At 51.4% G+C, this 14,969-nt stretch overlaps 1 protein-coding gene across 3 annotated transcripts; it reads left to right on the top strand.

Moving 5' to 3' along the window:
• Positions 1-293: 293 nt before the first annotated feature.
• si:dkeyp-27e10.3 (UPF0606 protein KIAA1549) lies at positions 294-14,840 on the top strand. 3 transcript variants are annotated; one of them, XM_047575734.1, is made up of 21 exons: positions 294-580; positions 2,227-2,429; positions 3,027-4,331; positions 4,405-4,487; positions 5,226-5,528; positions 5,756-5,942; positions 6,228-6,287; positions 7,188-7,339; positions 7,445-7,622; positions 7,751-7,935; positions 8,027-8,211; positions 8,340-8,464; positions 8,700-8,714; positions 8,809-8,996; positions 9,073-9,284; positions 9,585-9,720; positions 10,060-10,353; positions 10,432-10,484; positions 10,565-10,692; positions 10,779-10,933; positions 11,015-14,840. In XM_047575734.1, the coding sequence occupies exons 2-21, from the start codon at positions 2,288-2,290 to the stop codon at positions 11,237-11,239; spliced, it is 4,311 nt and encodes a 1,436-aa protein (XP_047431690.1). In that variant the 5' UTR covers positions 294-580; positions 2,227-2,287; the 3' UTR covers positions 11,240-14,840. The 3 variants fall into 3 exon arrangements, with proteins under 3 accessions (XP_047431690.1, XP_047431691.1, XP_047431689.1); XM_047575735.1 differs by having other exon boundaries at positions 10,045-10,254; XM_047575733.1 differs by having other exon boundaries at positions 10,045-10,353.
• The last annotated feature ends 129 nt before the right edge of the window (positions 14,841-14,969 follow it).

Genomic DNA, 14,969 nt, shown 5'->3' with positions numbered 1-14,969 from the left:
ATTTGGGACATGACTTTAGTCTGCTGACGTAAAACTAGAGTAATTATCTCAAACTGAACTAATCCTGCATATTTATCATTGTGTTCTATGGTAAAGGGCAGTTAACCACGTGCACCAAGCTTTTAGAAATAAAACAAATAAAATGCAATAGAACCATCAACAATCAATCAATCAATCAATAATAATAATAATAATATAATAATAATAATAATAATAATAATAATAATAATAATAATAATAATAATAATAATAATAATAATAATAATAAATGATTGTCCTTGTGAGGCGTTTAATGTCGGTCGGAAATCTCCGTTCACAGACCCACAGCTGGACCAGGTTCCGTTCTACTAAACGGATACGAGTCCATCTCGGACTGGTCCCGGTACCGGACGTGGGGTGGTTCTGATTCAGAGCGGTTGTGGGTGAGGAGGTTTATTCTGGTGAGGAGGAGGGTCGGGCTCTGCAGGGATCATCTCCTCCTCCTCCTCCTCCTCCTCCTCCTCCTCCTTCCCCGTGCAGGGAGCGCGCAGCGCGGCGTGGAGAGGCGTGACGCGGCCGAACCGCAGATCCAGGATGGCAGGTAGGTGCGGGATTCACAGGAAGCTGCAGTGGGGATGGTTCGATTCGGACCGGCTCGGCTTTGCTCGGCTCGGCTCGGTTCGGTTGGTCTGTGTGATGTGATGCTTGGAGTGCGGGGCGGTGCGGGGGGTGCGGGGCTGCATGAAGGGAGGAGGCTCCATCTCGTTCTCTCTCGTTCAGAGAGACATGACATGGATCAGAATCATCGACACCACCGTGTTAAAGCGGAACCGGACCGGGCCGGACCGGGCCGGATCGGTCTAAGGCCGGGAAGGAGCATGGGGAGCGGAGTCAGCTGATGGACGGTGTCTCTGCGGAGGACACATCTGTCCGATAATGGGGTCAGTGAGAAAGGGAGGACGGGCCGAACCGAACGAGGCCAGAACCGCTGGGAGGGGCCTGGAATCACAACTGGATCCAGAACAGGACCGGGACCACGCTCTGCAGGGCTAGAACAGAGAGAAAGAGGATGGTACTGAGAGAAGGGGGAAGACCCGGATACAGAACCATTAGAACCAACAGAACCATCAGAACCATTAGAACTACTAGAACCATTAGAACCAATAGAACCATTCAGAGAGGGAGACCTGGATACAGAACCATTAGAAATTGATTGATAATTGATCGATGGTTATTGTTGTTATGCAGCAGTGATCAGCTTTAACTAATTGATTGATTGATTGATTGATTGATTGATTGATTGATTGGGGGTTAGGGTTAGTGATCAGCTGATGGACTAATTTATTAATTAATATTCACAGAGATGAAGCTTTGATGTTTTTCATGTGGATGATGAAAATAAAAAACAGAAAAGGAGTTTATCACAAGATGTTCAGGAAATCTGCTCAGCTGGAAACCTTCTAGAGGACTGGAGGACTAGAAGACTAGGGGATTGGAGGACTAGGGGACTAGAGGACTGGAGGACTGGAGGACTAGGGGTCTAGGGGTCTAGAGGACTAGAGGACTAGAGGACTGGAGGACTGGAGGACTGGTTCAAAACCTTCAACAACTGTTTGTGTCTTTCTTTGTCCACCATGTGTCTGCATTAATGTGTCCCTGTTGCTACGGAGACAAACTAACTTGTGGACATTGTCCAACCAGAGGAGAGCTGATGCTTCTTATTGAGAACAGTCTCTCCCAGTGAACAGTGGCTGCAGAAGTGGACACATATTAGCAGCAGCATTGGCAGCTTGTCTTTGTCTTGGTTTGTCTTGGTTGGTCTCCAGCTGTTAGCCGCGTTAGCCCAAGTGCTAGCAGAATCCCCGGCTAACGTATGCTTGGCTTGGTTCATGTGCTGTTTGAAGCTGGAAAGAAAACTCCTTCCTGCAGAGTGTGATGATACTTTATGTGTCTCCACTGGTCCCTCTTGGTTTCTTTGTCCTCAAATGTCCCATGGAGAGGACCAACGTGCTGTTTAGCGTCTTCCATCTTTATGGGTTGGTTCTGCTGCCTGTCACTACCGGATCAGCTGGTGCTAACGCTAACGCTACTTGGACAAACTGAGACACGTTCATAGTCGTTCTGCTGCAGATGCTTCACTGGGTTCAGATATTTAATCACATTAATCATGATGATGGATTAATTAACGTTAACACTTTAATTTCCAGCCCTAATTAACACATGAATAAAGTTGTGTTCCATGTCTAGGTCCTCCTGATGGGCCCTCGGCTCTTTGTTCTGGGTTCAGACCGTCGGCCCTTTGAGGACCATGGACTCTTTAACCCCACCGGGCCCCCGCTCCAGGACCAGGACCAGGGTGGGCCCTGGGACCTGCAGACAAGCGCTCGCTGTGATCCTGCTGGTGGCTGCCACTCTGGTTTCCATGGTGACCTCAAGTTCACCTGCTGCAGGTAAACTGTCTTCTGGTGGATAAAATAATTCATGAGTTCTATCTATCTATCTATCTATCTATCTATCTATCTATCTATCTATCTATCTATCTATCTATCTATCTATCTATCTCCATCCATCAATGACTCAACACGTGATGCAGCTGCAAAGCACGGCATCACCATGGCAACAAGAATGAGATGAAAGAGACCCTGTGAAAGTAGAGTGTGTGTGTGTGTATGTGTGTGTGTGTGTGTGTGTGTGTGTGTGTGTGTGTGTGTGTGTGTCTTTAAAGCGACAGCGTCACCTCCAGGACTCTGACTCTATGTTCATGTTTCTACAGCTACTATTAGTGATTAATCTGGACCAGAACCAGAACCAGAACCACATGTACGACAGTATCCTGGAGGCTGACTAGAGGCACGAGTCTGTGGGATAGTCAGTCCTCAGGTCCAGGGTCCCAGGTTCAGGGTTCTTAGGTCCAGGGTTCTTGGGTTCGGGGTCCTCAGGTTCAGGGCCCCAGGTCCAGGGTTCTTAGGTCCAGGGTTCTTGGGTTCAGGGTCCCCAGGTTTGATGAAGGGTCCATTGTGAACTGGTTTTGTCCTTCTGGCCGACAGGCGTGCTGGACTTCAATAGGACAACTGAGCCTTCATCGCCATCCTCATCCTTGTCCCCCCCGGGGCCTCCAGGTCCCAGCTGGTCCTCAGAGTCTCTGTACCAGGGTAACCATGGCGGTGCCGGTTCTGCAGAGGACACGGACTCTGGGGCCCAGGGGATCCACCTTCTCCTGAGACCTCCAGACCTCCTGTCCCCGAGTCTACCCCCTCCCCTCCCCCCACACAGCCAGCCCACCCTCACTCCCCCTCCCCCCTGGGACCAGGGCCCCTCCCTGGAGGAGTCCTGGGGTTCTGGGGACTACCTGGAGACGCTGTCTTTCATGGTCCCCGATGGGGAGGAGCTGGCTCTGGCCACGCCTCTGCCCAGCCTCCCCTACGACCAGGACCCGGGCGACGACTGGGTCTCCTACGACACGGCCTTTCCATCCCGTCCCACCCTCCCACTCTCCTCCAGCCTCCCCCTATCACCCTCCTCTCCCACCCCCAGCTTTCCCTTGCACACTCCCCCCACCCACCCAGACCTGTTCCCCACCTGGGACGAGGACTACGACGTGGAGGACCTGGTCCCGTTAGAGCCGACGGAGATTCTGCTGCCGGACATGAACAGTCTGGAGTACTACACCAACCTGGTGGCCCGGGAGAGAGAGAGGGAGAGAGAGAGGGAGAGGGAGAGAGAGAGGGTGAGGGAGAGAGAGAAGGAGAGGGAGAGAGAGAGAGACAGACAGAGGGAGAGGGAGAGGGAGGAGGTGAAGGAGGAGGACCGGTTGAACCAGACTGACTCCAGACCACCCATTTCTCCTGCAACAGCTCAAACCCTGAATCCTCCTTCTTCCCTGTCCCTGAGTCCTGGTCCTCCCCCAGGACTGGAGCCCAGGGACCCCCTCCCAGGGCCCACCCCTCCCCTCACCCTTTCACCGACTTCCCCAAGGGAGGGTAAGACCTTTCCTCCATCAGCCCCCCCCAAAACCCCTTCCATCTCTTCTACTCCTGCCCCGGTACCCAAAGACCTAGCCCCAGTCCCGGGCAGACCCCGTCCTCCATCCAACACCACCAGCCGGGTCCTGCCCCCTCCCCCACTGGGACCCCCCACCCTCCCCGACAGACCAGAGAGGCCTTCGTTAGTCACAGAGAAGCCAGCTAGGCCCCCCCCCACAACCACCACCACCACCACCACCACCAGCCAGAGGACAGCCATCAGCCTGACCAGAGCCCCCCCAGTGACTACGCCCAGAGTGGCCCAGACCCCACCCACCAGACAGTACCTGTGCAATGTCACCAAGCCGGAGATGTACCTGGTCAGAGTGGGTAAGAGCCCCAGAGTCATGTGACCTCCAGCTGTTCACTGCCATTCAGCTGATGTTTGTTTGTTTGTGTGCAGTCAGCTCCAGAGGCTCATCAGCTGGTTTCAGTCAAGTCAGAGACGTCCTGAGGAGAGAGTTCAACCGGTCCGTGGAGCTACAGGTACCCCCGTCCACACCAGGTCCACACTTAGGACCAGGTCCACACTTAGGACCAGGTCCACACTTAGGACCAGGTCCACTCCAGACTCCAGCTGGACAACACATCTCTGGAACTGATGTGTTCACCATCACACCTCAATACCACTCACTGCCCCCCCTCTGTTATTATATCTATATATTACATTCTTCTGTCTCTATTTCCTGTACATTTGTTCCTATGCTAGTTCTGTTAGCTAATGCTAATTCTTTGCTAATGCTAATTCTGCTGTTTTCTAATTCTGCTATGCTATTTTAACTTGATTTTACGTTTTTTTACTTTCATTTTTATTTTATTTACTTTTCTATTTTAATTTCTTTTTTACTTGTGGTTCTTAAGTGTTTATTTTATGTTTAACTTCCCATGTCTTAGTCCCAGGGGTCCCAAGGGGTCCCAGGTGGACCCAGGTGGACCCAGGGGTGCCAGGGGGCCCAGGGGGCCCAGGGGGCCCTGTAAGCAGCTGAAGCCTCTCTATTAATGTTGATGTGTTTCATGGATTCTCTTTGTCGACTTCCAGGATGTTTTCATCATTTAACTCCTTTAGCAGCTAAAACTGGTTTAGGTTCTCCACAGCTTTTATTTTGAAGGGCTGGATTCAGGGGTCTGATGATGAAGGACAGCTGATTGTCCACTAAGTGTCCTGATCATGGTCCTGGTCCTGGGGGGTGGTCATGTGACTACTGTCCCTCTGTCCCTCCCCAGTTCCTCAGGACTCCGTCCAGTTTTGCCTTTCGCGTCGTGTCGGGTCCGTTGATCTTCACCGCCGTCTCCGTCATCAACGCCCTCCGCAAGCCACCGCCCCGAGGCTCCGCCCCCGTCCCCGTCGTGTCTCCACTGTACGCCGTCCCTGACCTCCGCTACCAGGTCCACTCCGTCCTGCAGTTTGTCCCGGTCCATGTGGACATTAGAGTCTGTAACTTCAGCCAGAGGGTGGAGACCGGACTGATGATGGCGTACGCCGAGACCCGGAGACGGTCCCACGAGACAGGAGACACCACGGTACAGGTGAGTCTCTACCTGTCCTCAGTCCTTACCTGTCCTTAGTCTCTACCTGTCCCCAGTCTCTACCTGTCCTCAGTCCTTACCTGTCCCCAGTCTCTACCTGTCTTCAGTTCTTAACTGTCCCCAGTCTCTACCTGTCCCTAGTCTCTACCTGTCTTCAGTCTCTACCTGTCCCCAGTCTCTACCTGTCCTCAGTCCTTACCTGTCCTTTTGTCCTCGCTGGTCCCCAGCTGCTGAACATCACCATGGACGTGTCCCGGCTTGCGTTGGACCACAAGGTTCCTGTTGACGTTACGTTTGCGGTGCGTGATGGGCGGGGCTTCCTGCCGGGGTCAGAGGTCAGCCAACACCTGAGGAAGCTCAGCCTGGTGGAGTTCAGCTTCTACGTCGGGTTTCCCGCCCTGCAGATCGCAGAACGTACGAGACACTAAAACCTGATAGAGACCAGGGACATGAGACAAGTTCAGAGCAGAGAGTCCAGGATGTGGACAGGAACCAGTTTGTAGAATGAGACTGGATCTGTAGAACTAAACTAAACTTTAGTTTATAGTGTAGCCATTACTGATTAATAAATGAATTGTACTCATTATTACTTTATTGGTTTCAACTGGTCCCTCTAGAAAACAGGTCTAGTTTCTACTGAACACATGAAGACAAACATCTGATCTAATGTGAACCTGTCATGTGGTCTTGTGTTGTCAGCCTTCCACTACCCTGAGCTCAACACGTCTCACCACCTGCGCTCCACCTGGGTCCGTACAGGTAGGAACTCAGCTCTGATCTCAGCTAGACCCCCTTAGAGTCTGACCACTGATCAAAGCTTCTCCAGCTCATCCCAAACATTCTCTAAGGGGTTCAGGTCTGGACTCTGGTCTGGTCTCATGCTCCCTGAACTACTCTTTCACTGTCTGAGCCCCATGAATCCTGGTGGCGTCTTGGAACATTTTATTCCGACTACATTAGTTCCTGGTAGACCATGGTTCTCCACTATCCATCCACTCTTTGATAAAGTTCTTAAGCCAATTTTAATAGTTTCTAGATGTTTCCTCTGCTTGATGCAGCCAATGATTTATTTGACCCTTCTCCACCAGACTAACATCTTCTCCACCAGACTAACATCTCCTCCACCAGACTAACATCTCCTCCTCCACCAGACTAACATCTCCTCCTCCACCAGACTAACATCTCCTCCACCAGACTAACATCTCCTCCCTCAGACTAACATCTCCTCCCCCAGACTAACATCTCCTCCTCCACCAGACTAACATCTCCTCCTCCACCAGACTAACATCTCCTCCACCAGACTAACATCTCCTCCCTCAGACTAACATCTCCTCCCCCAGACTAACATCTCCTCCTCCACCAGACTAACATCTCCTCCTCCACCAGACTAACATCTCCTCCTCCACCAGACTAACATCTTCTCCTCCAGACTAACATCTTCTCCTCCAGACTAACATCTCCTCCCTCAGACTAACATCTTCTCCACCAGACTTACATCTCCTCCATCACCATGGGATGTGGAGTAAATGAGAAGCTGCTCATAAATAACTTGTTGAACTAATGATCCACCAGGAGGCTCTGATCTATCAGCTCACTTAGATCCAGGTCAGTGTAGTTCAGGTCTGGATTCAGGTGACCACAGTCTGTGACCTCCTCTAGTCCTGCTGGGGGTTCTGGACCAGCTGGTGGCTGAGAGGAGTTTTAAAGCTCGACTGGAGAGACGTCTGGCTCTGCTCCTGGAGGAGGGACTGCAGGAGTCCAGCAGGAGGCGCTGGAGGAGGGCCACGGCGGTGGGAAACAACAGCCTGCAGGTAACTACACACCTGTAACTACACACCTCCACCTGGTGTTGAGGTAACCCCGCCCCCTGTCCCTCCTGTCCCCCTGTCTCCCCTGTCCCCCTGTCCCTGGTCCAGGTGGTGAGGGTCTCCAGACTATCTGGGGCACAGCACCCCCTGGAGGTCTTCTATTTTGTGGAGGGTCCAGGTGGGGACAGGGTCTCAGCTGAGGACACCGCGTCCACCCTGAACCGTCTGGACCTCCAGAGAGCCGCTATCATCCTGGGACACAGAGTCCAGAGACCCCTGGCCCAGCGTGAGTCTCCACTGGGACACATGGACACATGAGACACATATGGACACAGGGAACATATGAGACACATGAGACAAAAGGAAAATTTCATCTGAACAACCCTGTCCCCTGTCCCCCTGTCCTGCCTCCAGCTGTGGAGACTCTGTCTGTCCCCCCAGCGGAGACTCAGAGCAGCAGTGTCTGGCTGATAGTGGGCGTGGTCGTCCCCGTCCTCCTGGCCGTCTTCATCATCATCATCCTCTACTGGAAACTGTGTGGATCCGAGAAACTGGAGTTCCAGCCGGACGCCGTCAACACCGTCCAACAGAGACAGAAGGTCAGAGGACAGACAACAACAACAACAACAACAACAACAACAACAGTAACCCCTCTTCATCCCCTGCCTCTGCCCCTCCCCCCCCCCCCAGCTCCAGGCTCCCAGTGTTAAAGGTTTTGACTTTGCGAAGCTGCATCTGGGTCAACACAGTAAAGATGACATCATGGTCATCCAGGAGCCCCGTCCCCTGCCCCCTCCCAAAGAGGCCACACCCCCCACCCCCCGCTCCAAGGCCTCATCCACCAAGGCGCCGCGGTCTGGACGCCGCAGGGGACGGTACGTGCTCAACATCCTCCATGGCCTCCATCACGTCCACCAGCATCTCTTCGTTTACACATTAAATTATCTGAAGTGTCTCATGTCTCCTGTCTCATCGCGTCCCATGTCTCATCCTGTCTCATTAGGCTCAGCCCATCAGACGCCTCGTTAGGAAGCGACCAGTCGAGTGGCAGAGAGTCGGGGGAGGACAGCACCAGAGCGGAGGCCACGCCCACCGAGGGAAAACAGCACAGGAAGACGCCCAAAAATGGTCAGAAACAACGTGACCTCATCATGAACCAGTGAATCCATGAGTGAATGAGTGAATGATTAGTAAAATTTATTTAAATTAATTCATTATATTAATAAATAATTAATGAATGAAATGAATGAATAAGTGACTAATCAGTGAGTAAAATCAATGAGTGACCAATTAATTAATTAATTAAATGAATGAATGAGTGATGTCCCCGTGTCTCTCCTGTCCTACGCTGCTGTGGCTGCAGGGAGGACAAAGATGGGTATGTTGGTTAAGATGCTCCAGAGAATAATTATTGTGATGTTAGTGAGAGGTGCATCCTGGGAGTCGTAGTCTTGGTTTCCTCTGACGTCCAGGTGGAGGCAGCGGTCCAGAGGAGCTCCTGTCCTCGTCCTCCATCTTTGACCATGTGGACCGTCTGTCCCGCGGCTCGTCTGATGGAACCCGTCGTCAGGGCAACAAGGTCCAGCTCATCGCCATGCAGCCCCGGCCAAGTCCCCCCCCGCCGCTGAGCCCCCCCCTCACCCAGAGGCTCAACACGGAGGTGGGACGCCAGCGGGACGAGGTCCAGGGACGGAGGCGGGTTTAAGGGGTCTGACGGCGTCTCTCTGGTCCTGCAGGTGGCGCTGAGACACAAGTCTGAGATCGAGCATCACAGGAACAAACTGCGTCAACGCGCTAAGAGACGAGGACAGTGTGAGTTCCCCTCCATGGACGATATCATGGACGCCTTCGGGGACGGACCCGTCCAGACAGAGACGGCGCAGCGTCTCTACAGCTCCGCCCACGACCACATGGACTGCATCCTCCAGGCCGACGCCCCCCCCGCCAGGTGAGACACCTCAGTCTGTCCCTCAGTCTGTCCCTGAATGTCTCTGGTTGGCCTCGGTTCAGATTTAGAGATGAGTGGTCCTCTAGGGACAGACACACCAGAGACACCAGAGACACCTGAGACATAGAGACACCAGAGACACCTGAGACCTAGAAACATAGAGACATCAGAGACATAGAGACACCAGAGACATAGAGACAACAGAGACACCAGAGACACCAGAGACATAGAGACACCAGAGACACCAGCCTGAGAGGACAAGCTCAATTAAAATAAGTCCCCCCGTGCTAATGTGTCCAGGGGACGGCGGTCTCCTCGGGGCCGGAGGACTCAGCCAGGACCAGGAAGTCTCCCGGATACAGACAGAGACCGGCTGCTCGCAGACCACAGCGCCACCTACAGGAAGCACCCAGGCCTCAACAATGTGGCCTACATGGTGAGTGAGACCCCAGCGGAGATCCCCCCCCCCAAGGATCAGGATCAGGATCAGGATCAGGTCCTGGTTCTGGTCCAGGTCCAGGTCCAGGTCCAGGTCCAGGTCCAGGATCAGGATCAGGATCAGGATCAGGATCAGGATCAGGATCAAGTCCAGGTCCAGGATCAGGATCAGGATCAGGATCAGGTCCAGGTCCAGGTCCAGGTCCAGGTCCAGGATCAGGATCAGGATCAGGATCAGGATCAGGTCCAGGTCCAGGTCTTGGACCAGGTCCTGGGGATAGGGGTGAAGGACCGTCCTCCTTCTCCATGACGTCCTAATCAGTCTGCTCTGTCACAGTCGGACCCGGACCTGCCCCCGGACCACGGCAGCCCCTCCCCCACCGATGAGGTGTTTGACCCGGCCCCGCCGCCGCCCCCCTACATGCCCCCCCAGCCGTCCATCGAAGAGGCCCGGCAGCAGATGCACTCCCTCCTGGACGACGCCTTCGCACTGGTGTCCCCGTCCTCCCAAGGCAGCGCTGGGCTGAGCGGGGTAAGCCCCGTCCTGCCCAGCCCCCCCCCCCAGACCCGGCCCCCAGGCCGGCAGGGGGGCTCTTTCCCTGCTGCCCCCCCCCACAGCCCCTTCTCTGCAGTGAGTGTGTCGACCTGCAGCTGAAGCCAAAGGCTCAGAGATGAATCCACACTCACATGTCCTTGTCTTCCTCCTCAGAGATACGCCGAGCTGGGAATGTCCCCCACGTCCCTCCAGGGCCTGATGCACAGGTAGGACTCACCTGAGACCCCCCCCCCCCCCCCCCCCCCCCGCGGTCCAGACCAGAACTGACTCTGAGTGCTTTATCCAGACAGGGTCTCAGCTCTGGAGGGTATGGTTCTACTGGAGACCAGCTTCAGGACTCCGTGTACTCCAGCAGGGGGCAGTATGAGGACCCCCCCTCCTCCTCCAGACCGCGACCTGTAGGGGGCAGCACAGGTACTGTCAACATGTTTGATCCACATTGACCCAAAACCAGAAAATGCCTCCAGATGAACTAATGTGTTGCCTGGATCCACCTCCAGGGGCTCAGCTGCACCACCTGACCCAGGTGGGTCTGTCTAGTCAGATCGGAGCCTACCCCGGGGTGGGGCGCAGCATGTCTGGACCCACAGGATCCAGCTGGACCCAGCAGCACTCAGACCAGGATCTATCCAGACCTGGAGCCAGCAGAGAGAGCGTGAGTCCACAAGTCAACTGGGACTCAATTAAGATCAGTCTAGACCAGACCAGACTAATGTTTTTACTCTGCCCTCTACAGGTGCTGTCCTTTCCTGAGTCCTCCTCTTCCTCTGTTTTCCAGATGCCCAGCTCCTCTTTGCGGGACCCGTCGGCGCCCCCCCTCCTCCTGACCTCCCCGACCCCTGAGTACCTACCTGAGGACGCCCCCCCCTCGGCCCACACCTCCGCCTCCCTGATCAAGGCCATCCGGGAGGAGCTGCGCCGACTGGCCCAGAAACAGGCCGCCGTGCCCAGCTACCCGTAGACCGGTCTGGACCTTTAGGCCCAGAACCACTCAGAGTCCGTTGGGATGGACTGACCCACTCTGGACTCTGCTGAGATAACACTAAGCCGGAACTCTGGACCAGAACCCATGTCTGAAAACCGGTCTCCTGAAGACCTCTCATTTCCACTGAAGTGCTTCCTGGAGCAGATCATTCGTGATCATCCTTTCTCCAACAGACGGACTCGGCCCTTCAGAACCTCTGGAGCAGATCCTCCGGACCGGATCTACTTCTACTGGGCCAACCTGCCTCCGGACTGTCCGGAGTGGACCCATACCCCTTTTCCACCAAACTGGTTCCAGGTCTGGTTCGGAGCCAGGGCCTGACTTTGAATGAGTTCTTTGTTTTTCCACCGACTAAGCACCGGCTCCAACCTGGTTCCAACCTGGACCTGGTCTAAACAGAGACCAGATGTGAGAAGTGTATCTATGAACAACCAGCAAGTCACATTCTGGAGGCTGAAAACCAGCAGCAGTGGACTAAGTCCAAGACAAGTTGGAGGGGGCCCTTGCACAAAGACAGATGACCAGACCCCGGACCCTGGACCCTGGACCCAGGACCCAGGACCAACTTCTGAAGAAACCCACACCCACAGTCATGACGTGGCTCCGCTTGGATCTTGGCCTAGACTTTTCCCAGTTTGGAAAAATAAACCAGTTCTTCGGGGGGACCAGGTTGGAACCAGTTAAGCATGAACTGGCACCAGGATCTTTTTGGTGGAAAAGGGGGCTCAGAGGAGGTTTGACCTGGGTCCTCCTGAGGTTCTGAAGGTCCTGGTCTTCTCTGGACCTTCTGTGGTGCTAACCGTCTCCTCATTGGCCGTTACTGCCTTCCAGTCCATCCTCAGCCGTGGTACCAGGTCCGTTCAGACGTCCCTGAGGTCTTGGGACTGTGGACAGCTGGAGGTGAAGAAGAATAGTTCTATGTGAAGATGAGCACAATGTTAATGTTACAGAGTTACTCCGGGAGTGTTGACACGTACTGAGGTTATTTTTACTGCTTATATGCCCGTTTTATTTCGATCAAAAAAGACCAAACTACTGTTTATGGTTGTGATTAATCCTCTTGTGTTTGAGACGTAGCTTAGCCGCTCGCTCGCTATCTTCATGTGTCGTGGCAAAGAAAAAAATAACAAGTACAGCTGATGCATCGCTTGGTGTCGAGCTTTTCGTTGCGACCATCCGTCGACGAGCAGAAAGCTGCAGATGAGTCTCAGTGAAACCGGTAGAAACATTCAACACAACCAGGAGCTGAAGCTAAAGCGTTTCTTTATTCTGCAGCAGGACGTTAGCCTTGTTAGCTTCCACAGAGTCATGGTCACTGTTAATGTTGACGGCCATTCTTGATTTAGTCTTTATTAAAACATTTATTAGTCACGTTTTAGTCAGTGCATATAATAAACAATCGCTATAGTTTGAGTCTAGTTTTAAAAGGCATTTCAACTTTAATTTTTAAATTTAGTCAAACTGACACTAACAATGTTAACTTTATAAACTAAACATGAATCATAGTGTTTCTCTCTTCACACCAGTTTAATCTCAAGGGACCAGACCAGTAACGCAACGGAATAATAATCTATAAGTAACGACAACTCCAGACGTTTAATTTTGTTTTACAGCAAAGAAGAACAAGGAAATTAGAGAATGTTTACATTTAATAAAAATATCCTTTCAAAAAATTACATTTCTTGATAATAATTGTAATCTTGACTCATGTCTGTCTGTCTAGTCCTCGGTCTGGTTATAGGATTCATTCCAGGAAGTACAAGTATGGAAGTTTGAGCTAAATGCTAATACATTCTCTGTCCAAATGTGTGTCAGTAAAAAGTCAGAGGTCAATAACTTTATAATTTTATAATAACTAGTAGATGAGACTAATTTAACATCAGCATTAGCTCCAGTGATGGAGACTGAATAAATATCAGAGTGATGCTCCTTCCTCCTCATTTTAATCTAATGTTCAAATAACATCTGATCTCATCAAATAACATGTGGACTTGTTAACGTTTCCTTGTAAATTCATCATTAGATTTTAGTTTTAGCTCGTTAGCGTCTTCAGTGACGACATTAACACTGATACCAATCTCATCTAATCTTGGACCACGTTGGGACCTGGGTGCAATACAAATAAGAGTGTATTTAAATCATTTATATTAAATAAAAGCTGTGGGTGAGGCCTGAGTAGCTGTAAGAGATGAAGTCGATAGCTGGTTGTTGGTGGTAGGTCTGAAGAAGCTGCTCTCATAGAAACCTTTAGCTTCATGCTCTGGTTGAAGGTGAATGGATCGTCTGCGTCTCTGCTCTGCTTCAGCATGTTCAGCTGAGTTCCAGCTTTAGGTATTAGTGATGTTAATGTTCAGCATGCTGCTAAAAGATGTTTAAATAAGAGTTGTTCCACATCCAGTTGAGAGTGAGCAAAGAGTGAATGACGTCACAGTGCCATAAAACACCGTCCATCGTGTGAGACATCACTTTAGTTTTACCAGAAGATATTTTTGAATCTAAAAGATGAAATGGCTTCGAAATGAAAGTGAACCCATGATAATAAATATATATATATATAAATACACACACACATATATATATAAATAAATATATAAATGTAGAGGAAATATTTTATGTGAACTTTGTCCAACACGTCCTACGTGGACCAGAACCCCTCTGGACACTGATTGGACCGAGCACCTGTCAGTCAAGCTGTAGGTCAAACTACAGGTGCTCATGGTGCTAATTCATGGAGGTCTGAACCTCGCCCGTCCTGCAGGTTCTTCTCCTCCTTCAAGACTCTAACTCCTCCTGAATGTTTCCTTCAGTGTTTTCTAGAGTTTCTGTGTTTTCTAGATCCAGCAGACGACCGGTCAGACTGAGGGAGCTCATTCATGACTGAACCCATCACACCATGTACTGAAAGCTGGAAGAGTTAAAACGAAAACTGACTGAGCTGAGAACAGCTGATGTGATGGAGCCACGCCTCCACCTGACTCCGCCCAGCTGAAGGTTGAACTGGTTGGTTTCATCATGAATGAACTTCCACAGGCTGAACTGGTCTGACTGAACATTCCTGTCGATCCTCTTCTGACTCCGGTCTAACATAGGACCCTTTCAGACCTGAGTAATCTGATTACACCTGATCTAGGTTAGAGTCCAGGTGTGAACCTACAATGAGTCCTGGTCCAATTGAAGACCACCTACTCAATAGAAGAGGAACCCATTCATTCAACCACTGGTAGAAATGATCTGTTCATTAGTGATAAGCCTTTAAACTGTTCTGAGAACCAAACTAAACTAGAACCATGTGTTCCCGGTTCTAGTCCAGTGGTAGGTAGAGATCCATTAGAGACAGCAGCTGATACAATATTCTACTGACCACATGGTGGCGCTGTTTATCCATATTATTATGTCAGGTGAGAACACAGGTTCTTAGAGATGGCCCGGTGAGGTCAGATGTTCATTGTGTGAAGGGGTCCAGACCAGAACCAGAACCAGAACCAGCTGTCAGCAGCTGACAACATGACAGGTCCTGGTCTCATCCTGTGGTCTTTCAAAGATTGTGTTGACATTAAAGAGACGTGTTCAGATTCAACCTGAGTCGTGTGTTTGTTCATCTTAGAAACAACAACAAAGAAAATACTTTTTAATCAAAAAATGACCTGGAACAAAGTTAGAAAACAACAAGAAAATATTCAGACAATAAATATTTGTAGAGTTGTAG

This window comes from Mugil cephalus, chromosome 22 (genome assembly GCF_022458985.1).
Source record: "Mugil cephalus isolate CIBA_MC_2020 chromosome 22, CIBA_Mcephalus_1.1, whole genome shotgun sequence".
Taxonomy (NCBI): Eukaryota; Metazoa; Chordata; class Actinopteri; order Mugiliformes; family Mugilidae; genus Mugil; species Mugil cephalus.
Note: the sequence above shows the minus strand (reverse complement) of the source record. Positions and strands in the feature narration are given on the sequence as shown.

Bases quoted from the DNA above. Each gene is read 5' to 3' on its own strand.
- si:dkeyp-27e10.3 (XM_047575733.1), top strand. From the start codon at position 2,288: ATGGACTCTTTAACCCCACCGGGCCCCCGCTCCAGGACCAGGACCAGG. The intron at 2,430-3,026 runs GTAAACTGTCTT...TCTGGCCGACAG, and splicing joins CTCAAGTTCACCTGCTGCAG to GCGTGCTGGACTTCAATAGG. The intron at 8,997-9,072 runs GTGGGACGCCAG...CTGGTCCTGCAG, and splicing joins CCCAGAGGCTCAACACGGAG to GTGGCGCTGAGACACAAGTC.